This window comes from Aquarana catesbeiana, linkage group LG04 (genome assembly GCF_042186555.1).
Source record: "Aquarana catesbeiana isolate 2022-GZ linkage group LG04, ASM4218655v1, whole genome shotgun sequence".
Classification (NCBI taxonomy): Eukaryota; Metazoa; Chordata; class Amphibia; order Anura; family Ranidae; genus Aquarana; species Aquarana catesbeiana.
This window is the reverse complement of record NC_133327.1, coordinates 456,886,666-456,911,883: the sequence shown is the minus strand read 5'-3', so window position 1 is coordinate 456,911,883 and position 25,218 is coordinate 456,886,666. Positions and strand designations below refer to the sequence as shown.

The 25,218-nt window shown below is 41.0% G+C and overlaps 1 protein-coding gene across 2 annotated transcripts in view; it reads left to right on the top strand.

Moving 5' to 3' along the window:
- Positions 1 to 25,218, top strand: part of LYST (lysosomal trafficking regulator) — a 556,505-nt gene that overhangs the window by 170,096 nt on the left and 361,191 nt on the right. For both annotated transcript variants that reach the window (XM_073627506.1, XM_073627507.1), the window contains 2 exons: positions 13,919 to 14,130; positions 18,356 to 18,422. In XM_073627506.1, coding sequence (XP_073483607.1) covers positions 13,919 to 14,130; positions 18,356 to 18,422 — 279 coding nt within the window. The remainder of the gene's footprint in view (positions 1 to 13,918; positions 14,131 to 18,355; positions 18,423 to 25,218) is intronic.

Below are 25,218 nucleotides of genomic sequence, written 5' to 3'. Positions count from 1 at the left end.
AAAGTAAACGGTAGACTCTCTCCAAAAATTAAGATGCAGAATGGAACACGGCAAGGCTGTCCACTGTCTCCACTATTATATGTATTGGCTTTAGAACCACTATTAGCAACACTCCGCAATAACAAAGAGGTAGAAGGAGCGAAACTAGGAGGAAAAGAGCATAAGATCGCTGCTTACGCGGACGACATCTTGATGTACGTATCCAACCCAAGAGTGTCACTCCCAAACATACTGAAAGAAATTAAAAAATACGGAGAACTGTCAAACTTCAAAATTAATCCAATAAAAACGGAAATATTAAACATAGGTCTAGAGAAAAAGGAAGTTCAGTTTTTACAAAAAGAATTCCCATTCACTTGGGTAAAAGAACTAAATTACCTTGGAATTAAAATAACTCCTAGAGTCGAAAAAATTTATCAGGCAAACTTTATTCCACTGATCAATGAGGTCAAAGAAGAAATGAAAAAGTTAAGAATACAGCCACTTTCATGGATTGGAAGAATAAATATGTTTAAGATGACGATATTACCTAAAATAAACTACCGATTACAGATGTTACCAGTAAAAATCCCGCAGAGCTTTTTTAAAATAATTAAAACAATCCTGCTAAAATACATATGGCTTAATAAAAAACCAAGAATTAATTACACGCTGATCACAAGGAAAAAGGAGCATGGAGGTCTTGCCGCTCCAGATATAAGTAGGTACTATAAAGCCATAGTTTTAACACGAATGTTAGAGTGGACAAATGAGAAAAATGAAAAAAAATGGGTGGAAATGGAAAACACAATAAGTGGAGCCACACTGCATAAGAATATTTGGATTCCACGGAAATATAGAATATTGGACACCGACACGCACGAAATAGCAAAAAATGTATTTAAAATTTGGGACACCATCCACTTAAAGAATGAATGGAAATATAATTCACCACTATTAGCACTCACAGGATCGAATCTCTTCACCCCTGGGAGGGAAATATTTGAAATCCAAGGAATAGGTAACCCACAACTGAAAGATATCACTAGAAATGATAAAATAAGAACACGAGTAGAAATAGAGGAAAGGAATGGATGGAAGATGAATGAATGGAAGTATACTCAACTAAGGCACCTAGTAAGCACAATACCACACCCACTGAGAGATGAAACAAAATTAACTGCACTGGAAAAGCTATGTAGCAATGAAACACCATTAAAAAACTGAACATCAAAAATTTATAGTATACTGACAGATTTGGAAGCACAAGAAAGACCAGAATATATAAATCAATGGGAAAAAGAAATGAATTTAAAAATAGATAACCAAAAAGTGGAAAAAATGATAGAAATGGGATATAATAAGGCTTGGGACATGAAGACCATAGAAATGAATTATAAACTAGTATCAAGATGGTATATGACCCCAGTAAGAATACACAGATTCCATCAAGATAGAACCTCCTTGTGTTGGAGAAAATGTGGCCAAATAGCAACGATCACACACATATGGTGGGAATGCCCAATAATAATGGAGTACTGGAAGGAAGTGTTAAATAACATAAAAGAAATAACTGGAGAAGAAATAGAACAAAATATTTGGACTTGCCTCTTCCATATCTACAATAAACCTAAGAAACAATATAGAAAATCAATAATACCTAACCTCCTGAATGCGGCCAAGGCCTTAATTCCCAAGAATTGGCTAAAAAGTGGAAAACCAGACATTAGAAACTGGCTAAAGGAAATAGATTATCACTACAAAATGGAAGGAGGAGAGAAAGGGGATAATAGTAGATGGGAAAGTTGGAAAAACTACAAAGTCTCGGATATTTATTTAGATAGGATAAAAGAAAGAATAGGTGCAGAGCCAAGTGGATAAATAAACAACATAAAGGAACGGACCAGACACAGGGGAGGGGGAGGGGGGGCGGGGGGAAATAAGAGGGACTGAGAGAGATTAAGATAATAATAGGGTTTATAATTATAGAAGGCGTTTTGTCGTCGGTTTTTAAAATTATTTAAGAATATCCTAGAAGGGAAAAATAATAAAGATGTGACGGAAACAATCCACAATGATGTGAAAAAGGAGAAGAGATAAAGTTTGACACATAAAGTTGAAATAATGTCTCTCGGAAAACTTTCGCTGAAGTGGATAAAAAAAAAAAAAAGAAATGATTTTAGCAAATGGCTGCAGTATAACAAAGAGTGAAAAATTTAAGAGGGTCTGAATACTTTCCATCCCCACTGTACATAGGTTGGACTTGATGGACTTGTCTTTTTTCAACCTCACCTACTATGCAACTATGTATGCATTCTTGGACGTTGTCCGGGCAGGGGCAGTCAAGGTTTATTTGTTGAGATCTGTGGAGATCCGAGGACTTTTTGGGTCCTTTTGGTAAAAAAAAAAAAAAAAAAAAAAAGGGGCAGGCAGCTTCCAAAGCTTCCATTACCAATTGGGTCCGTCAATTATTCAGGCCTACGGTCTGAAACATAAAGCTCCTTCCTTTAGGGTGAGAGCTCATTCTACTAGGGGTGTAGGAACCTCCCTGGGCTTTTTGCCATCCGGTATCTGTGGCTCAGATTTGTAAGGCTGCTACCTGGTCTTCAGTGCATACGTTCACAAAATGTTATCAAGTGGATGTTCGAGCAGCCGAAGATTCGGCTTTCGGCTGATGTGTACTGCGGGCTGCTGTATAAGTTCTGATGGCTATTGTTTGGCAGGGTGTCCCCCCCCCCCCCCCCTCAAGGCTATTGCTCTGGGACGTCCCAGCAGGTAATGAATATTAGCCTGAGTCTGTGTCCCATGATGTATGAAAAAGAAAATAGGATTGTTACGTCATACTTGCTTTTGGTTTGTGGTGCTTAGATGCCGTGTAGTTTTGTTTTTAAGAATTTCATTTTTCTTGCCTATAGAACTGGTAATTTGATCTCTCCTGTTTTTGTACAAATCACCCCTCACCTGTCATATACACATCCCTGTCTTGTAATATTAGGAAAGTATTGAATATTTATGAATGATAAATGCCACATTTTTTAAATTAGATTATTTATCAAAGGTTTTCAAGGCAAGCACAAAAAAACACATGTCAAACAAGAAAGGAAAACCCTGTCAAATACTATATATCTCAAGGTTGTTGGGTAACTATTTAGTAGCATTAAAGGAGAATTGAGGCCAAAGCTCTTTTGTCCCTACTTCTCTTGTGGGTCACAGGAGTGAACTTTGTTCTGTACTCCTATGACCTGTATTCAGCCGACAGTGGGCTTAAGTCCACTGTTGGCTAACGTCTCCACTGGTCCAGGCTTTAGAGAGATCCAGCATGCCACTGGGAGTCTAAATCAGCCCCTTCCACCCCCCTGCACAGCCCGGTGCTCCAGTGAGCACTGAAGGGGCAAAGCAGAAAGCTGGTGGCTGACACTCTCACCAGCTCTATGCTCCCTGAAGAACGAGAACCAATCAATCAGCAGTCTCTGATCCCTCAGTTTTCAGTCTAGAGGCGGCAGGGGACAGATGCAGCATTGAACCGATGCTGCATCAAACTAGATGAGTATACTTTATAGGAGTCTTTTATACCCATACTTCTCTTTAAATTGCTGTACAGCCTATAAAGGGAGTTTTGTTTAATTGTTTTAATCTAAAAAAAAGCATACATTCTCGCATCTAAAGTAGTATCTACTGCATTCAAGCAGTGGGACCAGATCCTGTTAAATTTATGCATGACATTTTGCAGAAAATAAGTGTGCTCTCATATGCTATACACCTATTCAGTCCTTGTAGGCATTCCTCTATAGAAGGTGGATAGGCAGAGACCTTTTATAATAGTTAACCACTTCCTGATCACGCTATAGACAAAAGACGACTTCAGCGCGGTAGTCCAGTTCCTGAAGACCGTCCAGTTCCTGAAGACCGTCCAGTTCTTGGAGACCGTCCATGGGCTTCCTCTGAGGACCATGCCCACTGGGGCTGGCAGCCTGTGATTGCTGTGTCCTTTGGAAACAGCTGATCAGGGTAAAGGGCCAATCACAGCAGCTCTTTACCGTGTGATCATCCTGTGTAAACACAATTGCTGGTTTTCGGCATTCCTTTCCTTGCACGTTGTCACAGCATGAGGCAAAGAGAGCCAGTAATTGGCAACTGAGACAGGACTTTTACACTGATAATCAGGGCAACGATTATCAGTGCAGCCTTATCAGCGCCCATCACTTTTTTTTCCCCAAAATTTTAATTTAGCAAAAAATAAAAAAAAAATCCAGTGGTGATTAAATAACCCCAAAAGAAAGGTCTATTTGTCTCAAAAAAGGATAAAACTGTCATAGGGGTACGGTGTAGCATGACTGTGCAACTGTCATTAAAAGTGCGGCAGCACTGAAAGCTGAAAATTGGCCTGGGCAGGAAGGGGGTGAAAGTGTTGAAGTGGTTAACATTCTATGTGTAGCCAATAGTGATATAGAGACTGACAGACGCTCCTGATCATCTAAAAAGGAGGAGTCCAGAGAGGTACCCATCCCGTTGTTAAGGGTTGTAGTGATCCCTGACCAGTACCTTTTTAAGTTTGGGACACTACCATAGGAGGTGTATAAGATTCCACTTGGGTCAACCACAACAAAGAGCAGGACAAAGATTTACAGTGTCTTGAAATAGTATTCATACCCCTTGAAATTTTCCACATTGTGTCATATTACAGCCAAAAACTTAATTTTTTTGGGATTTTATGTGACAGACCAGGGGTAGACAACCTGGGACCCTCCAGCTGTTGCAAAACTACAAGTCCCATCATGCCTCTGGGAGTAGTTGTAACTGCCAGCCTCACAATGCCTCATGGGAAATGTAGTTCCACAACAGCTGGGGGGGCCCCAGGTTGCCTACCCCTGTGATAGACCAACACAAAGTGGCACATAATTGTAAAGTTAAAGGAAAATGATAAATGGTTTTCAATTTTTTTTTTTTTTTTTTTTACAAATAAGGATCTGTGGCATGCTTTTGTATTCAGCCCCCCTGAGTCAATACTTTGTAGAACTACCTTTTGCTGCAATTGCAGCTGTAAGTCTTTTTTGGGTATGTCTCTACCAGCTTTGCACGTCTAGAGAGTGAAATTTTTTGCCCATTCTTTGCAATATAGCTCAAGCTCTGTCAGATTGGATGGAGAGTGTCTGTGAACAGCAATTTTCAAGTCTTGCCACAGATTCTCAATTGGATTTAGGTCTGCACTTTGGGCCATTCTAACACATGAATTTGCTTTACTCTAAACCATTCCATTGTAACTCTGGCTGTATGTTTAGGGTCTTTGTCCTGCTGGAAGGGGAACTTCCGCCCCAGTCAATTTTTTTGCGGACTCTTATGCCCCGTACACACGGTCGGATTTTCCGATGGAAAATGTGAGATAGGACCTTGTTGTCGGAAATTCCGACCGTGTGTAGGCTCCATCACACATTTTACATCGGATTTTCCGACACACAAAGTTTGAGAGCAGGATATAAAATTTTCCGACAACAAAATCCGTTGTCGGAAATTCCGATCGTGTGTACACAAATCCGACGGACAAAGTGCCACGCATGCTCAGAATAAATAAAGAGATGAAAGCTATTGGCCACTGCCCCGTTTATAGTCCAGACGTACGTGTTTTACGTCACCGCATTCAGAACGATCGGATATTCCGACAACTTTGTTTGACCGTGTGTATGCAAGACAAGTTTGAGCCAACATCCGTTGGAAAAAATCTTAGGATTTTGTTGTCGGAATGTCCGAACAAAGTCCGACCGTGTGTACGGTGCATAACAGGTTTTCTTCTAAGATTGCCCTGTATTTGGCTCCATCCATCTTCCCATCAACTCTGACCAGCTTCCCTGTCCCTGCTGAAAAAAACATCCCCAAAACATGATGCCATCTCCATGTTTCACTATGTAGGTGGTGTGTTCAGGGTGATGTGCACTGTTTTCCACCACGCATAGCATTTTGCTAATAGTCAAAAAATTCAATTTTGGTCTCCTCTGACCAGAGCACCTTCTTCCACATGTTTGCTGTGTCCCCCACATGGCTTCTCGCAAACTGCAAACGGGACTTCTTATGGCTTTCTTTCAACAATGACTTTCTTGCCATTCTTCCATAAAGGCCAGATTTGTGGTGTGCACGACTAATAGTTGTCCTGTAGACAGATTCTCGCACCCAAGCTGTGGCTCTCTGCAGCTCCTCCAGAGTTACCATGGGCCTCTTGGCTGCTTCTCTGATTAATGCTCTCCTTGTCCGACCTGTCAATTTAGGTAGATGGCTATGTCTTGGTAGGTTTGAAGTTGTGCCATACTCCTTCTTTTTTTTTTTTTTTTTCCATTTTTGGATGATGGATTGAACAGTGCTCAGTGAGATGGTCAAAGCTTGGGATTTTTTTTTTATACCCTAACCCTGCTTTGAACTTCTCCACAACTTTATCCCTGACCTGTCTTGTGTGTTCCTTGGCTTTCATGATGCTGTTTGTTCAATAAGTTTCTCTAACAAACCTCCGAGAACTTCACAGAACAGCTGTATTTATACTAAGATTAAATTACACACAGCTATGAAACAAGAGACGAAGACATGGAAAGTGAAAATGAATAAACTTACGGAAAAATTTGATGAAATGGAAAACAGACTCCGTAGGGACAATATGAGGGTGGTGGGGTTACCTGAAAAGAGTGAAGGCCCAGACCCGATAGTATTTTTAGAAAAATGGCTGATTGAAACCTTTGGAGGAGACACGTTCTCACAGCAGTTTTCAATTGAAAGGGCACACAGAGTTCCTTTCAGGCCCCCCTCTCAAGGAAGTCCCCCAAGACCGCTATTAGTGAAATTCTTAAATGATAAAGATAAAGTAAAACTCCTTAGGAGGGATGAGGGGCATTTTTTATAATGGTGCCATGATATCAATGTACCCTGATTTCTCCCCTGACCTACAGAAGCGTAGAGCTGAATTTTTAGGAGTTAAACGCAGCCTTCAAAAATTTAATATCACTTATGCTCTCCTTTACCTTGCCAGGCTTCGGATAAACGCAGTCGGAGGAAGTCAGATTTTTGACTCGCCTGATGGTGCGTTAGCATGGTTAGAAGATAAGAGAGATCAACTACCAATGAAATAATAGGGATTCTGGGTTGAAGTTGTTAAACATAATGGGGCACAAAAATTAATTTTTTTCTCCTTTTTTTTTTTTTTTTCTTTTTCCGAGAAGGGCGGGTGGAGATTCGAAACGGGTAAATGGAATCAGATCTAGAATGGGAAGGGTTAAAATTAAGTTATTATGTTGTCACGGGGAGGGAGGGGCAGGTTTGGGGAGGGGGAAGGGGAGATGGGGGTAAATGTGGAGTGAGGGATGTAAAAGTAGGGAGGAGTGTGACGGTTATTAAAAAAGCCCCTAGAGGTAACCGGTAACCTAGAATGGTGTGGGGTGGGGGGTGGGGAGGAGTAATGAGGGTGGGTTTTTGAGTGGGGGGGGGTTGGGGTGGGTTGGGGAGGGTAAGGGTTATAGGAAAAGGAACGCATTTTGTAGGGGAATATATGGTACACAGAATTATAAGGAATTATACTGTACTCTAGAATACAGGATAACACATTGGGTACTGGTAAAACAAAATACATTCTGTATACTGGAATATAGGATAACACAATGGGCACTGGTAATATAAAACACAGATATAACATGAATGTCTATAGTGTGAAAATATGTTTTTTTTCCATGATTATTAGGAAGGTAATGTTTGACACAAGGGTAATAGTAATAAATATATTATTGGGCTTAACACTAATAAGATCCCTATGGTTAACTGTATATCTCTCCTTGATATTACTAGGATCTAGCTTCTGTTTCTACTTTTTTGTTTCTCGTTGATAGACGATATCTAAATAACTAATGGTATTGAATATTGGATCATGGCATGTTCGTGGGTTGGGTACCTCTGCCAAAAAAGCAGCAGTATTTGATATGTTGGATATTTTTAAAATAGGAATTGCTTATCTGCAGGAGACACATTTGACCCAAGGCACTAAATCTCAAGAGAGAAACAAGAGATTCCAGTGCCAATTCCACTCTGTGCACACCGCCTATTCTAGGGGGGTGTCGGTGTTAATTGGGAGAGGGGTGGTTTTCTCCTGCAGAGAGTGCAAAATAGATGTGGAGGGTAGGTATATTTTTTTGCATTGCATAATAGAGAGTCAGGAATATGTACTAGCAAATATTTACACCCCCCCCCCTTTTAAATTAGATGCCTTGTACTGTTTATTGGAGATAAGACTAACATGCCAATTATCGTAGTCGGGGACTTTAATGTTGTCAGAAATAAAAAAAATAGATAGGTTCCCCCCAGGTAATCAGGGACAGGGGTTGCAAGAAAACCGTATAAGTCATTTCCTTCAGGAAGCCGGACTTTTGGATCTTTGGAGGATACGGAACCCTGTGGCATTACAATTTTCATGCTACTCGGGTTCTTATTCTACACTCTCAAGAATAGATCTTATATTGGGTAATGAGTTAGCTTCCCAAATAATTAAAGATATAGCTTACCAGCCCAGGGGAGCTTCCGACCACTCGCTGTTGATGGGCTCGATAAATATAAATAATAATACGTTTTGTAGGGTATGGAAAATGAACCCAATGTGGTTTGGAATAATAGAGGATCAGAATGGGATAATAGCTAAGTTAAACAAATTTATATTGCTTAATGCGGACACCACTACAAGAGGGATGATGTGGGATGCTCTGAAGGCTTATCTGAGGGGATTACTTATTCAACAAGTTTCTAAAATTAAAAAATATTCACTGGACTGGGAGGACAAGATCAGGAAAGAGTTAATAACAGCAGAAAGGGAGTATGTGAAGGAGCCAACTCCAGATGAACTGAGTATATGGGAAAACAGGCAACAAAGATACAAGGATGTAATGATTAGGAAGTCTGAAAATAAGAGACTATTTCAAAACCAAATTGTATATGGGGAGGGGGAAAAAGTCGGAAGATGTTGGCCCATATAGTTAGGAGAAATATTATTTAAATTAAAAAAAAAAAAATTACACACAGCTGGACTCTATTTACTAATTAGGAGACTTCTGAAGGTAATTGGTTCCACTAGATTTTAGTTAGTGGTATCTGAGAAAAGGGGGCTGAATACAAATGCACGCCACACTTTTCAGGTATTTGTAAAAAATCTTCAACTATTCATCATTTTCCTTCCACTTCACAATTATGTGCCACTTTGTGTTGGTCTATCACATAAAATCCCAATAAAACAGATTTATGTTTTTGGTTGTAACATGACAAAATGTGGAAAATGTCAAGGGGAATGAATACTTTTTCAAGGCACTGTAGACTGGACAGTTTTTTAATTACAGTATCATCCCAGGTATCATCAAAAGGACCAAGATCCCTTTCCCAATTTTGCTTACAGCGGAGTGAAAATTTAGGCAAGAAATTAACCAAGAGCAATGCATAAACCTAAGTCCCTTAGAATCATAAGACGACTGCATCACATTTACATGCATTATTGCATTTACAGTGGGGACGGAAAGTATTCAGACCCCCTTAAGTTTTTCACTTTGTTATATTGCAGCCATTTGCTAAAATCATTCATGTGGCTTCACAACAAGTCTGTGACTGTTCTTGAATGGCCCAGCCAGAGCCCTGACTTAAACCCCATTGACCATCTCTGGAGAGACCTAAAATGGCTGTCCACCAACGTTTACTGTCCAACCTGACAGAACTGGAGAGGATCTGCAAGGAATGTCAGAGGATCCCCAAATCCAGGTTTGAAAAACTTGTTGCATCCTTCCCAAAAAGACTCATGGCTGTATTAGATCAAAAGGGTGCTTCTACTAAATACTGAGGAAAGGGTCTGAATACTTAGGAACATGTGATATTTCAGTTTTCCTTTTTTAATAAATCTGCAAAAATGTCAACAATTCTGTGTTTTTCTGTCAATATGGGGTGCTGTGTGTACATTAATGAGGAAAAAAATGAACTTAAATGATTTTAGCAAATGGCTGCAATATAACAAAGTGAAAAATTTAAGGGGGTCTGAATACTTTACATCCCCACTGTAAATAGGTTGGACTTGATGGACTTGTCTTTTTTCAACCTCACCTACTATGTAACTATGTATGCATTCTTGGATGTTGTCCGGGCAGGGGCAGTCAAGGTTTATTTGTCCAAATCTTTGGAGATCCGAGGACTTTTTTTTTTTTTTTTGTTTTACCAAAAGGACCCGAGAAGGGGCAGGCAGCTTCCAAAGCTTCCATTGCCAATTGGGTCCGTCAATTGATTATTCAGGCCTACAGTCTGAAACATAAAGCTCCTCCCTTAAGGCTCGGTTCACATAGGGGCAACCTGACTTACAGAGCGACTTTGCAAGGCAACTTCAGCACGACTTCAACGTGACTTTGAGCGACTTACAATGTGACTTCAAGTCGCCCCCAGGACAGGCGACTTTGCCTGTGGCCAATCAGAGCTTATCAGCTCTTGTGACATAATTGTTGTTCCTGTTCTCTTCCTGGGTAAATTATTTTCTTTTTCCTGTAAAGTCGCTTCGCTATAGATGAGGATCCGACTTAAAGGCGACTTCCATTGAAATCTATGAGTACAAGTCACCTAGAAGTCGCCTTGAAGTAGTACAGGAACCTTTTCTGAAGTCGAAGACGGCTCTCATTAACTATAATGGAATTTCTTATGTCCAGCAACTTGGGGCGACTTGAGGTCTGACAAGTCGGATCCAAAGTCGATGTAGTGTGAACCGGCAATTAGGTTGAGAGCTCATTCTACTAGGGGTGTAGGAACCTCCCTGGGCTTTTTGCCATCAGGTATCTGTGGCTCAGATTTGTAAGGCTGCTACCTGGTCTTCAGTGCATACGTTCACAAAATGTTATCAAGTGGATGTTCGAGCAGCCGAAGATTTGGCTTTCGGCTGATGTGTACTGAGGGCTGCTGTATAAGTTCTGATGGCTATTGTTTGGCAGGGTGTCTCCCTCCCCTCAAGGCTATTGCTCTGGGACGTCCCAGCAGGTAATGAATATTAGCCTGAGTCTGTGTCCCATGATGTATGAAAAAGAAAATAGGATTTTTACACCATACTTGCTTTTGGTTTATGGTGCTTAGATGCCATGTAGTTTTGTTTTAAGAATTTCATTTTTCTTGCCTATAGAACTGGTAATTTGATCTCTCCTGTTTTTGTACAAATCACCCCTCACCTGTCATATACACATCCCTGTCTTGTAATATTAGGAAAGTATTGAATATTTATGAATGATAAATGCCACATTTTTTAAATTATATTATTTATCAAAGGTTTTCAAGGCAAGCACAAAAAAACACGTCAAACAAGAAAGGAAAACCCTGTCAAATACTGTATATCTCAAGGTTGTTGGGTAACTCTTTAGTAGCATTAAAGGAGAATTGAGGCCAAAGCTCTTTTGTCCCTACTTCTCTTGTGGGTCACAGGAGTGAACTTTGTTATGTACTCCTGTGACCTGTATTCAGCCGACAGTGTGCTTAAGTCCACTGTTGGCTAACGTCTCCGCTGGTCCAGGCTTTAGAGAGATCCAGCATGCCACTGGGAGTCTGAATCAGCCGCTTCCACCCCCCTGCACAGCCTGGTGCTCCAGTGAGCACTGAAGGGGCAAAGCAGAAAGCTGGTGGCTGACACTCTCACCAGCTCTATGCTCCCTGAAGAATGAGAACCAATCAATCAGCAATCTCTGATCCCTCAGTTTTCAATCTAGAGGCGGCAGGGGACAGATGCAGCATTGAACCGATGCTGCATCAACCTAGATGAGTATACTTTATAGGAGTCTTTTATACCCATACTTCTCTTTAAATTGCTGTACAGCCTATAAAGTGAGTTTTGTTTAATTGTTTTAATCTAAAAAAAGGCATACATTCTCGCACCTAAAGTAGTATCTACTGCACTCGAGCAGTGGGACCAGATACTGTTAAATTTATGCATGACATTTTGCAGAAAATAAGTGTGCTCTCATATGCTATACACCTATTCAGTCCTTGTAGTCATTCCTCTATAGAAGGTGGATAGGCAGAGACCTTTTATAATAGTTAACCACTTCCTCATCACGCTATAGCCAAAAGACGGCTACAGCGCCGTAGTCCAGTTCTTGGAGACCGTCCAGTTCTTGGAGACCGTCCATGGACGTCCTTGACGTCCTCTGGTGGCTATTGTTTGGCAGGGTGTCTCCCTCCCCTCAAGGCTATTGCTCTGGGACGTCCCAGCAGGTAATGAATATTAGCCTGAGTCTGTGTCCCATGATGTATGAAAAAGAAAATAGGATTTTTACATCCTACTTGCTTTTGGTTTGTGGTGCTTAGATGCTTTGTAGTTTTTGCTTTAAGAATTATTTTTAAAAAATGTGAAAATTTAGGCAAGAAATTAACCAAGAGCAATGCATAAACCTAAGTCCCTTAGAGTCATAAGCTTTAACAATTATATCAAATACAGCTGTGTCAGAGATGTACAGAGCCAGGGTAGTGCTCTGAGCCATTAAAAGCTTGAAGGAGTTGATGGTATTGCTGATTTAAATACCCATCATGATGCAGCTTATAGTTGTTAAAAAGACTTGACTGTTTTTTTCAGAAATGGGACATTTGATTACACCAGCCCTAGCCCATTCTGAAAGTTCTGTAAAAGGAGAACATGCAGGTAGTGCCATGGTTCACATTTGAATCAACGACCCTAGTGCTGCTAGACGGATATGCTAACCACAGGTTTTTTGCTGTTCAAACTTGCCCTATCAGCTGTATAGATGGTAAGTGGAAATATATTTTTCAATAGGCAGGGGTCTCCAGGGCATACAGAGGGTGTTCCCGTGGTTGATTTCCTGGTTCCAAGCACCTTACATCATCTTCACCTGGAAGGGTTTGCTCGCCACTGAGTACCCAGAAGGCTGCCAAATGCTGGAGACTTACTGCTATATAGGTGACAAACAACATGTAATCCCAATTCCTGAAATAGTCTACCAAAGGGGGTTAGAAAATCAGTGTGCAATTGCCCGAAAAGCCCGACCCTTTTGCACCTAAGTGGTAAAATTCAGAAACGGCATCACTCTGTTGCCTTTTAAGGGGATGTCTTTCAACTGTCTGTATCTGCAAAAGATATTTTACTATCCCTGTAATTCAAGAGGTGAATGAGGAAGAGCCATAGTGGATTGCCTGGTTGCAGGGGATGGGTGGGGATTCTATGGTCCCTTTCCACTTGGAATAGTAGAGAGAGAGAGAGATGCTCCTGGCCATATACTTCTAGTAAGTATTTTTCCCCAAAGTCTTAGGGCTTAGTACCCTCAGAGCACTCCACTAGGCCCACCAGTAAAGAAACAATGCTTGTACTCATGCAGATCATGCTGTAGAGAAGAAATGTTTTTTGAGGTCTCTGACAGCCTACTCCTGGCTAGAAAGGCTGTGAAGGAGGACATTGTTTACATTGGACAGAATGTCCATCATTTTTGGTTCAGGGACTTTCCCCTGGTCATTTTAGGTCTTTAGGAGGTTTGTACTTTGGGAGATGTACTCACTGATTCTGCGCCTTTTCCTCTGTCATGTCCAGGGGAACTGCAGCTTGTGCACTGATTGATGGCTGGGGTTCCAAGGCAGCTCCAGAATGCAGTGGACACACTGATTGATCTGCCAGAGGATTGAAGGAATGCGACTCCAGCATTCTCTCTTCCTTCTGGTGTGGTCTGAGATATGCAGTTGCCATCTTGGCTGCTGCACTCAGCTGGGCCTGCTTCCTCTTTCTGCTTTAAATTAATTGAATTCTATGAATATGCATTACTTTAAGTGTCGTATTGTTGTTTTCATTAAATTTTCTTTGATAGCATTCCAGGTGGTATGGTGGTGTTATAGAATTGCTATTTTTTTTTCTATCATTTGTACCCTGATGAATTCATGAAATCTTTTTTTTTTTTTTTTTTTTTTCCTAACACAAAAGGCGTGAAACCTGAGATGGAAGAAATTGGAACTTCATATGATCAAGTTGATTCTACCAGAGATGGAGAATTACTGTATCCAGAAGTATGCGCACTAGTGTTGCATTTGCTCTCTGAAGAACATACAAACCTAAATTTGCTTACCAGCGTTTTTCAAAGCCTTCTGAAAATTGTAAAAACCAAGAGGAAAAACACAGTGCTTCTAGTACAGCAAGTAAGTTATTTAACTTGTCTGAACCTTCTAGAAACACATAATTTAGAAGATTGACTGAGAAAGCCAAAGAACGTAAGGATAATTGTGGATAGTGTAATAAATCTAAGAACTATTAAAGTGTTACCAAACCCACAACAGTAAAATCAGTCTGTTTATACAGTAAAGCATGTTTTATACTCGCTGTGCAACCTAAGGGGTTAATTCTCTGCACTGTGCAAAGTATCTGTTTGATCTTGTCTTCTCAGATTCTCCCCTTTTACTGTCCCAAATCCATCTGCTGATAAAACAAAGACTCGAAGGCACTCTAAACATGCTCAGTTTATTTTTTTGGAGGGTGCATGTGATCAGCACAGGGCAAATCAGCATGTCAGGAAAGAGGACCAGGGGTCATGCATCCTCAATAGACAGAGGAGAATAAAAACTCCTCTCTCAAACTCTAAACCAAGCACTAATAGATGTCACAAGACTGCTATATATATATACGGCTGATGAGAAAATATATTTAGCAGTTTATATTTAAGAAAATACTTGCATTTCCATGTTCTGTGTACTGTGGGAGACCAGGTATAGTGAATGCCGAGTCCTGGGTTTAGTAACACTTTAAGGTCGAGTTCCACAGCTGAAATTATAAAAGGCTAGCTTTATGCATATAATCCAAAAACCAGAGCCAAAAAAAATCCACAAATACATGGCTTGCAGGTTATGCAAAGTGATAAACAATGTTTCCCAAATCCTTGTTTACGATATCGAAGATGCAAGATGTTAAAATCTTTAAGTGCTGTACTAATCACTAAATAGGTGTTATTTTGCAAACACATCAAATAACAAGTGAGAAAAAGCACTTACAAAGGAAAGTCTAAAAATTTGTAATTGCACAAATGAACAATTATAGTAACAAAAAAAAAAAAAAAATCAAGTTTTCTTTATAAATTTAGGCCAAAATGTATTCTGCTACTTGTCTTTGGTAAAAAAACCCCCAAAAAAATAAAACAAAAACAATCCCCAAGTGTATATTGATTGGTTTATTGGTTTGTGTTAAAGTACAAATATTGCACAACAACACCGCCACCTTTCATGAGTGGTGGAGGTGTTTATTATGCTATTTTTGTACATTGTTTATTAATTGGTAAATAAAGCTGTGTTTGTTAATAATGCCTGATCCTTTTGAGTAACCACCCTTTCGGGTTCTTTCTAGACCATTTTTTTTTGTACATTAATGTCCGTAGTCTTGGCACTTAAGTGTCACAAATAACTTCATCACTTGTGGTCAACCATTCTGTCCACAAGATGCCTTGGTGTTGTCATTACATCTTTTTATCTCTAGCTTAAAGAGAAAGCATGGCTTCTCAGGTTATGACCAAAAAGTCACATTAAACTGCTCTTAAATCTCCTTCCATCTATTTTCTTAAATCACCTTTTGTGCTTCTAACAATCTTGGATGTACAGTTTAAGGCCTCATTCACATGGGAGTACTTGAAGCCGAACTAATGTCATTTTTTTCTTCTTTTAATCTATTAAATCTTCTGCCTTTGTTTTAACTTTAGATAGTAAAACTTTTTTCTTTTCTGCCAGTAAATACCTTATACAGCTCACTTCTTGTTTCTTGTCTGGTAAAAAGCCTAGGTTTATGACATCATGCACAGCTCACTCTCGTGAGAGTTTGCCAGGAAGGGAGAGGGGGGGGGGGTGAGTCATAAGAGAGCCGATGAGAGCTGCAGAGCTGGAGGTGTGCCTCTGTAAATTCAGGAAGTGAATAGGCCGGAGCTTCAGCTGCGCACAGTTAAAATGGGTGCAGCCAAACTCAGTGGAGGTAGATTTCTGCAACATGTTTGGCAAGTACAAAATCACAGTATAAATAAAATAATATGCAAAGTGGTTGGAAGGAAGCTTCAGAATGGCAAAGATGTTTTTATTACAAATTATGTGAGACTGCAGTTCCTCTTTAAGTGTTCACCTGCACACAGGGCAATGCTGGTTCACACAGGATGCAGGTGTTCTGTGCATCCGTGTGCAGGCAGTCCCATTCATTTTAGTAGTGTTCAGTGGCTGCAGGGACACAGGCTCTGCTCCCAGTTTGACAGAGGCTGTGTCTCAAGCTTTCACTCTGTCTGCATTCGGGGGGAAAGGCACCCACACCGATGTCAAATTGGGGGCAGCAGCTGTGTGTGTTCAACTCTTGTGTCCCAATTGACACGAAAGGGACTGGCTACACGCAGATGTGCAGAACACCTGTGCATCCTGTGTCGGCAAACACAGCCTTTCGCACAGGTGTATGCCTCAGTTAACAAGGCCTAACGCTAAGTGCTACATATACATCAATAGATGTACAGTGGGGACGGAAAGTATTCAGACCCCCTTAAATTTTTCACTCTTTGTTATATTGCAGCCATTTTCTAAAATCATTTAAGTTCATTTTTTTTCCTCATTAATGTACGCACAGCACCCCATATTGACAGAAAAACACAGAATTGTTGAAATTTTTGCAGATTTATTACAAAAGAAAAACTGAAATATCACATGGTCCTAAGTATTCAGACCCTTTGCTGTGACACTCATATATTTAACTCAGGTGCTGTCCATTTCTTCTGATCTTTCTTGAGATGGTTCTACACCTTCATTTGAGTCCAGCTGTGTTTGATTATACTGATTGGACTTGATTAGGAAAGCCACACCCCTGTCTATATAAGACCTTACAGCTCACAGTGCAAATGAGAATCATGAGGTCAACGGAACTACCGAAGATCTCAGAGACAGAATTGTGGCAAGGCACAGATCTGGCCAAGGTTACAAAAAATATTCTGCTGCACTTAAGGTTCCTAAAAGCACAGTGGCCTCCATAATCTTTAAATGGAAGACCTTTGGGGTGACCAGAACCCTTCCTAGAGCTGGCCATCCGGCTAAACTGAGCTATCAGAGGGGAAGAGCCTTGGTGAGAGAGGTAAAGAAGAACCCAAAGATCACTGTGGCTGAGCTCCAGAGATGCAGTCGGGAGATGGTAGAAAGTTGTAGAAAGTCAACCATCACTGCAGCCCTCCACCAGTCGGGGCTTTATGGCAGAGTGGCCCGACTGAAGCCTCTCCTCAGTGCAAGACACATGAAAGCCCGCATGGAGTTTGCTAAAAAACACCTGAAGGACTCCAAGATGGTGAGAAATGAGATTCTCTGGTTTGAGACCAAGATAGAACTTTTTGGCCTGTGTGTGGAGAAAACCAGGCACTGCTCATCACCTGTCCAATACAGTCCCAACAGTAAAGCATGGTGGTGGCAGCATCATGCTGTGGGGGTGTTTTTCAGCTGCAGGGACAGGACGACTGGTTGCAATCGAGGAAAAGATGAATGCAGCCACGTACGGGGATATCCTGGATGAAAACCTTCTCCAGAGTGCTCAGTACCTCAGACTGGGCCGAAGGTTTATCTTCCAACAAGATAATGACCCTAAGCACACAGCTAAAATAACGAAGGAGTGGCTTCACAACAACTCCGTGACTGTTCTTGAATGGCCCAGCCAGAACCCTGACTTAAACACAATTGAGCATCTCTGGGGAGACCTAAAAATGGCTGTCCACCAACATTTACCATCCAACCTGACAGAACTGGAGAGGATCTGCAAGGAGGAATGGCAGAGAATCCCCAAATCCAGTTGTTGCATCTTTCCCAAAGAGACTCATGGCTGTATTAGATTAAAAGAATGCTTCTAATAAATACTGAGCAAAGGGTCTGAATACTTAGGACCATGTGATATTTCAGTTTTTCTTTTTTAATAAATCTGCGCAAATGTTAAGAATTCTGTGTTTTTCTGTCAATATGGGGTGCTGTGTGTACATTAATGAGGAAAAAAATGAACTTAAATGATTTAAGCAAATGACTGCAATATAACAGAGTGAAAAGTTTAAGGGGGTCTGAATACTTTCCGTCCCCACTGTATATCTAAAAGATGGGGACAGTAGTGCCACCATTCAACTAGCTGTTAGTAGACAAGCTCAAAACTACTCACTAGCAAATATGAAATTATAAAACATAAACCAGACAATAGAAGGGAGCTATCATACTAGGCGTTTTATGCATTTACATTTTAGAAATGAAAATAACCGCAACACAGTTTACCTAGGAATACAAAACAGGTGCCCTCTTATCATAGGTTGCACAAGAGAAGAAATATGTTGGTGTAGGGCAATTATATAATGACATTTTTGTGCTAAAACATGTTTGTTTTATTTTTCTGCAGGGTACTACAAAATCCTTACTAACAGGATTTAAGTTCATCTTAGAAAGTGATGATCCACAGGTAAAAGGTTAGTATTTTTAAATGTAATCGGGGTATAAAACGATAATGACAAAATTGCAGCAGTGGAGCACTGTGATTGCGCATTCCACACCTGTATAGTGGGCACCTATCCAGTTCTACATACAACACGTAGAGCTAAATGGGTATCTGATCTACAGGTGTGGAATCCTATTGCTTCCATTTTTGCCCCGTCTTCCTTCCAGGTTCGCTCTTCTCAGCCATTTGAATGGCCAGGTCGTGATGATATCACTCCCATGCATGTGCACAGGAGTCACTACAGCTGCGCGGCTCAGTGTATATTAACGCTGAGAGGCAAGAGGAAGCATTTATGACCAAAAACATCATTAGGATGAAGTAATTCAGGTACATTAAGTAATGCTGCTGTTCTCAGATTAGACACTGGCAAATAAAGCTTTAATGACAGCCTAGTATAACCCTTCACACTCCTATCATGGCCCTAATTTTTGGGGTGTTACGTTTTTTTTTTTTTTTTTTTTTTTTATTACTAGTGTTCAAGGAGAACTGACATATTTTTCATAGAGTAAGAAAGCCTGTTTTATAAAGTGTAACTAAAGCCAAAACTTTTTTCCCTTTTTGTCTAAAGTAAGGGAGGATTTTAACCCCTGTCAGGTTTTATTTTTTTTTCTATCTTTGGCATCTGTTTCCCAAAGTGGAGATTTCCCTCCACTTTCTCATCCATAACCAAAACAGGAAGTGAGAGGAAATTTTTCCAATGTAAGGTTATCCTGGGGTATCATGAGGTCATCAGGACTAGTGTCCACATTGGAAGATTTCCCCACTCGTAAACACAACAAATAGAGAGGGGTAATCTTCCTAATGTGGGCACAGACAGTAATAAAAGCAGACAACTGTTTTTATCCACCTCCACTCCATCAAAAAGTAGAAAAACTTTTTGCCTTTAGTTGTCCTTTTTCTTTTTTTTTTTTTTTTTTTAGCAAAGTTTTTCACAGTTGCCACAGAGCATCTATCTTGTGGAGCCCTGACCCTCAAAATTCCCAAGGGAGTGCCCACCAAAGGGGTGAAAACTGGTGGAAGTGGCACGTTCCCTGTATCCTTCCTCTCCATCTACAGTGTGCCTTTTTTGGGGATAGCAGGACCACTTGGGACCTCAGCATGAGATGACTTTGGACTTTGCCCTTGTGTGCGGAGAGCCTGATGGTGCTTATAGTGCTCTGGTTTTTAGTTTGTGGGGCTCCTGGTGTAATGCTATTAGTTGCATAGTAAGCAACAGGAAGGGAAGCTGCATCATCTGAATGTGGCCCTCTAGTGGCTGCGTGGGCCCATTGACCCTACTGCTCCTGCATGAGCCCTTCCTCTCTGTTTATACAATCCACTTCTACTATCACTTGCTACAAAACTGAGGCATGCTGGCAGCGGAAGAGGTTATACTATGCTTTCCTTTTTGAGCTTTGTTTGCCAGTGTCTTCTGAAGGCAGCAGCATATCCCACCAAAATCACTTCATCCACTGTACCCTTAATGTACTCCAAGAAAATGATTTTACATCCTGTTTTTCTGAATGCACATATTAAATTTTACTCATTTATTTATTTATTTTTTTGCTTAACTGATGCCCAAAGAAAATCGCTAAAAAAAAATCATAAATAAGTATACCGTACACGTTTTGTTACAATTTAGAAGGACCTGTCCCATAGAAATTGTTGGTAAGTTAAGCAATAAGGACTAGCCACCTTTACTGGCTTACCCTGCTTTGAGCCAAACTGTCTGAATGTCTGGAGGCAGCCATCATAGTAGAGGAGCAAAACTGCTAACCTGATGACTCGTTATCTGATGACTGATCGAGTAATGACCAGGATCAGCAAAAGGGCTAGGTAAAGCACAAGACCACAGAATAAAAGGGCAACAGCATAGGTCTAGGATCCTTGCACTGCAGGTCCTTTGGTTCAGATACCTCTTTATCAGCCCCTCAGGAGAACCATGTGCAGCCCAGTAATGACATTAGATAAGAAAACTTCATGCTGCTGATATACAGTATATACAGTGTTAATACATAGTAAGTGAACCCCATGTCATTAACTGTTTTTCTGCAGAAATTTTAATCCTCAAGTAACAGACAATTCTAATTTCTTGTCTTTATTGAACACCCCAATTAAACATTCAGTGCTGGAGGAAAAAGTAAGTGAAAGTATGGACTAATTACTTCAACACGAGTTTGGTTAAGAGCTACATTGATAAACGACACCCAAACATTTTAAGATTGCTGTTCATCAGAAGCATCCGCTAATGTGAACCATGCTTTGCAAAAAAGAGCTCTCTGAAGACATACGATCAAGCGAAGTTGGTCTGCGTAGCTCTTACCCTGCAGGAGCCGTTGGTGATGCTGGGTTCTTTGTTCTGCCATGACTCTTAAAACTGTTCAATCCCCACTGGCACACCAGCTTATAGGTAGAAGGCCTGTGTAAGTTAAGTGTTCATATGCCACAACTTCATAACATTTCACAGGAAATAGGCTCAACAGTTGGTGGATTACATGGATGTGTTTAAAGTAATGCAGTTAAACAAGGCATAAATCAATAATCGGCCAATCAGATTTCAGTATGCTGTACTAGATAAATGCATCAACAAATCCAGGAAAAAAAAGGTCCTCATGTACACACTATGCAGACAGCCCCAATAGTGAGTGGGCCTATGCATTCCTGATGGAGGAGTAAACCTGGAGATGATTGCCAAGTATCTGGTGCCTAATTGTCAGTTTTGACCAGCTTTTGTTGGGGCCCTTCTGTAGGTGGTGCATGTGTAACTTACCTTTAAGAGTATGCAACTGATGGCTAGTGGGCTGCTAAACAAGCGGCAGGGTATCTCCTGCCTTAACTGTCTCGTTGAGATAAGAACGGATATTCAGCTCATGCCTCCTGGTACACAGGAATCTAATCCAGATCTCTTGATGGGAAATCAATCACACATAAAACTAAAAAAAAGATTAAAAATGTGAGTGAAAAAAATCCAATAAGTGGAAAGGTCCTGGAAAGGACCGGTGTAAGTCCACCACCACTGGATCTGGATGATGATTACTCAGGGATGGAATACACTGCCACTATCCGGCATGTAGAGCATCAAGGATGGTACATCTTAAACCTAAAGGAGAAGTATATCTACTCTTACCGGAAAAGGTGGACTCAAATGTCAGAGACAACGAGTCAGTCAGGGGAGGGTGCCAAGATCGGCAAGTTGACAGATCTCCAGGGAAGCCAAAGACCTCAAAACACGACTACAAGGGGTGTGCAGGTAGCCGCCAAACCGGAACTCGGACGTGAGAAACACCAAGGTTGGAACTGAGGCATTAGAAGCCAGGCTGGACGGCAAAATAACTCTCATCCGGGAGGGTAGGGGAAGAAAAAATGCCTCCATATGGTGTAGGTCAAAAAGTGGGTTTTTGTTTATAAAAACCAACATACATCAGTAAGAATAAAAACTGTGATCACAGAGTAAAAAAGGCAATGTGGGAAGCAGGGAGCCAAGCCTGATGCGTTTCGTCCCAATGGACTTCAACTGGGGCATACATCAGCTCCCCCACACTGCTCGTATTTATAAACTACATATGAATACAAAGACCAATCAATGAGAACCAATTGAGCATCCACTGTTCCGGGGCAGATGATTGGAGGAAAGCTCGTCACATGACCATATGAGTTCTAAGCTTGACATTCAAGTCCACCTTTTCCGTTAAGAGTAGATCTACTTCTCCTTTGGGTTGAAGATGTACCATCCTTGATGCTCTACATGCCGGATAGTGTCAGTGTATTCCATCCCTGAGTAATCACCATCCGGTGGTGGACTTACACCGGTGCTGTCCAGGACCTTTCCACTTATTGGACTTTTTTCACTCACATTTTTATTTATTTTTTGAGTTTTACGTGTGATTGATTTCCCATCACCTAGTTTTTTATGTGCATACTGTCATACATGTTTACTATTTAGCGCTACATTTTTCACCATTCACTGTTTAGAATCTTTGTCACATTATTATGTAGCAGCTTTTCATTTTTCCAGTCCTTGAGCTAGCGCAATATTATTTCCCATTAACACTTAGCATGTGAGAGATGCTGACTCCCGAGGCTCCGCCGAAGATCAGCTAAGATTAGCTAATTAGTAGAATTGGAGGCATCCCTGGTGGTTCACTTTACCGCGTACTGCTCACTATCATATATACCACATATGGACTATTAGCGGGGGTTATTAGCGGGCCATCAGCGGGATCCATCCTGCAACAGTACTTGGCTACCGGAGTGGTTACCAGAGCGATGGGGAAGAGGCTTAAGGATGCTGGAGCTGGGAAGCACGGCGGAACGGGGAAGGACACCAGAGCAGGGAGAGATGCTGGAAATGCAATGCTGAATGCTGGAGAAGGGATAGACTTAGGCTTACAAGACTGCAATGACCTGCTTCCACCCTGCATGCTGACTAAGGATAAGCGCAGAGAAGCAGTGGCTGCTATGTTAGAGCGTTTTGCATGGAGTTCCACTAAGGACTCTGATTTGCGTAAGAACGTCCCCGTTATGACCGTCATACTGCCTGCAAGACCGGAGCCAAAGATCTCAGAGGAGCCAGTGAATGCAGCAGAGACTAGCTGTATGTGAGGTGACGGTGGTAACTGATGGGCGTAGACAAGCGGAGGATTGTACGGCTATGGCTGAGGGAGGGGCGAGAGGTGGGTGCTTTGCACTAGGCACTTCTGCCCCAGGTGTTCCTTCCCAGCTTAGTCTATCTGCTTTAAAGGGGGAACCAACCCTCAAAGATGTGTTCTTGGCTATACAGAACTGTAATCACACCCTAAATGCGTTGGCTATCCAGTTCTAACATCTCAGGGATGATGTCTCCATTATGCGCCAAGACACGCATAAAGTGCGACAGCGCACATCTGCTCTAGAGAACCGACTTACCATCATAGAAAAGGACACGGGACTTGTGTAACATGAACTCAAGGCAGTGGGATTTCAATATAATCATCATGCTAATCGCATAGATGACATTGAAAACAGACTTGAAAGGAATAATATACGCCTTCTTGGACTCCCAGAGCACATGGAAGGGAGGAACCCTGTTGAGTTTATTGAACAATAGCTGCTGGAAGTTTTTGAAAAACAAAATGTTACCTCCTTTTTTGAGGTAGAGCGGGCACATCATATTCCTGCTAGACCACCACCTTCGGGTAACCTTCCCTGACCGATTTTCTTAAAAATGCTCCACTATAGAGATGGCGAAAAAATCCTTTTTTTAGCCCGCACCAAGGGCAACATTGAAGCTAATGGTTCCAAAGTCTTTTTTTTTTTTTTGGACTATTTTGTGGTAGTTCAAAAACAGAGCCTCCAAATTCAATATGCTATGCTTTACCCTGCTAAACTTTGGATTGAAGTTAAGTGAGAAACTTTTTTTCTATAGTCCTAAAGAGGCTAGCAACTGGCTTTTTTTTAGAAATGAGCAACATTTGACTTTTTGCTGCTGCTAGCAAGATGAAAGATGATGGATGGAGTAGTTTTTCTCTTTGCTTTGTTTAGTAAAAAAAGAAAAGTGTCTGCTTCATCATACAATTTCTTTAGAGATGCTTCCTTTTTCTCCTCAGCTATAGGCGGAGTCCGCGTGGATTTTAATTTAATAGCTTTCCTCTCTATTACTGGGCTATATAGGCCCATCTGCAAGCCTGGATGAACTATTTTCCCCCCTACATCTTCCTGTGGGAAATTGTTTGGCATTCAGTGTTTCCGGATGCGTGGGTGTTTACAGTTTATATACCTATGGCCCTACTGTCTGATTTCTCATTTGTATGGATAAATGTCCAAGCTTCCTCTTTATTTTTAATTATTCTGTATTTTTCTTTATTTTTTGCTCTGTAAGGGGATGGTGGATAGCTCTATAACAATTTTACAGACTTATTATCTATACTGGACTATACAGTATATACAAAGTGAATGGTGGCTACTGAAATCTCTATCTTGGAATATAAGAGGAATCAAGGATCGTATCAAGAAGTGGGCTGTGTTTGATACCTTGAGTCAATTTGCACCATCAATAGTTTGCTCGGAGGAAACGCATTTAACCCCAATTTGTTGCAGAATAAAATGTACCCTATTCCATATCATGCTGTATACTCTACATATGCTAGAGGTACAAGTATATTAATTTCTTATAAACTTCAGTTTTCCTGAAGGCAAACTTTGGTGGATCCGCAGGGTAGATTGATTTGATTAGTTTGTAAAATATTTTCTACACAATTTATATTGGGGTCCATCTCTTTCTCTCTTTCACTCTCTCTAATGACTAAGCTCCGAGGGGCAGAGCAAAACGCATTTGGGACAGGGCCTGGCCGGAGTCCAGGCTGAGATTGCATTACCTTTGTACTTTGGGATGATACAGATGTGAGGTCATAGGGATACCTTCCTTCACACAAAAGAATAAAGAGGCCTCTTCCCAGTGTGGCAGATTAAAAGATATAACTGGAATTGTGTGACAGATGTTCGGTAACGATGCAAGACTCAAAATCCCAGGTGAGCAGAAAATATGTTATCTACAAAGCCCTTTTCTTAACATGGTGAACTGCCTATTGGGAGTCATTCGGAGACAATCCTAATAGAGAGAGAGGTGCTATCTGGCTGATGAATGTAAAGACCCTGGCAGGGGTTTATGCCACAAGTGGATACGATCTCCGTAAAAGAGATCAAAGGAGCTGGTAAGCGGCAGTCATTTCTTCAGGTGGAGGAATCTTTCTATCCCTGATCACTTCCTCTGTGGTGTTTTTTCCAATTGAAGTCACCTATAATCAGCAATC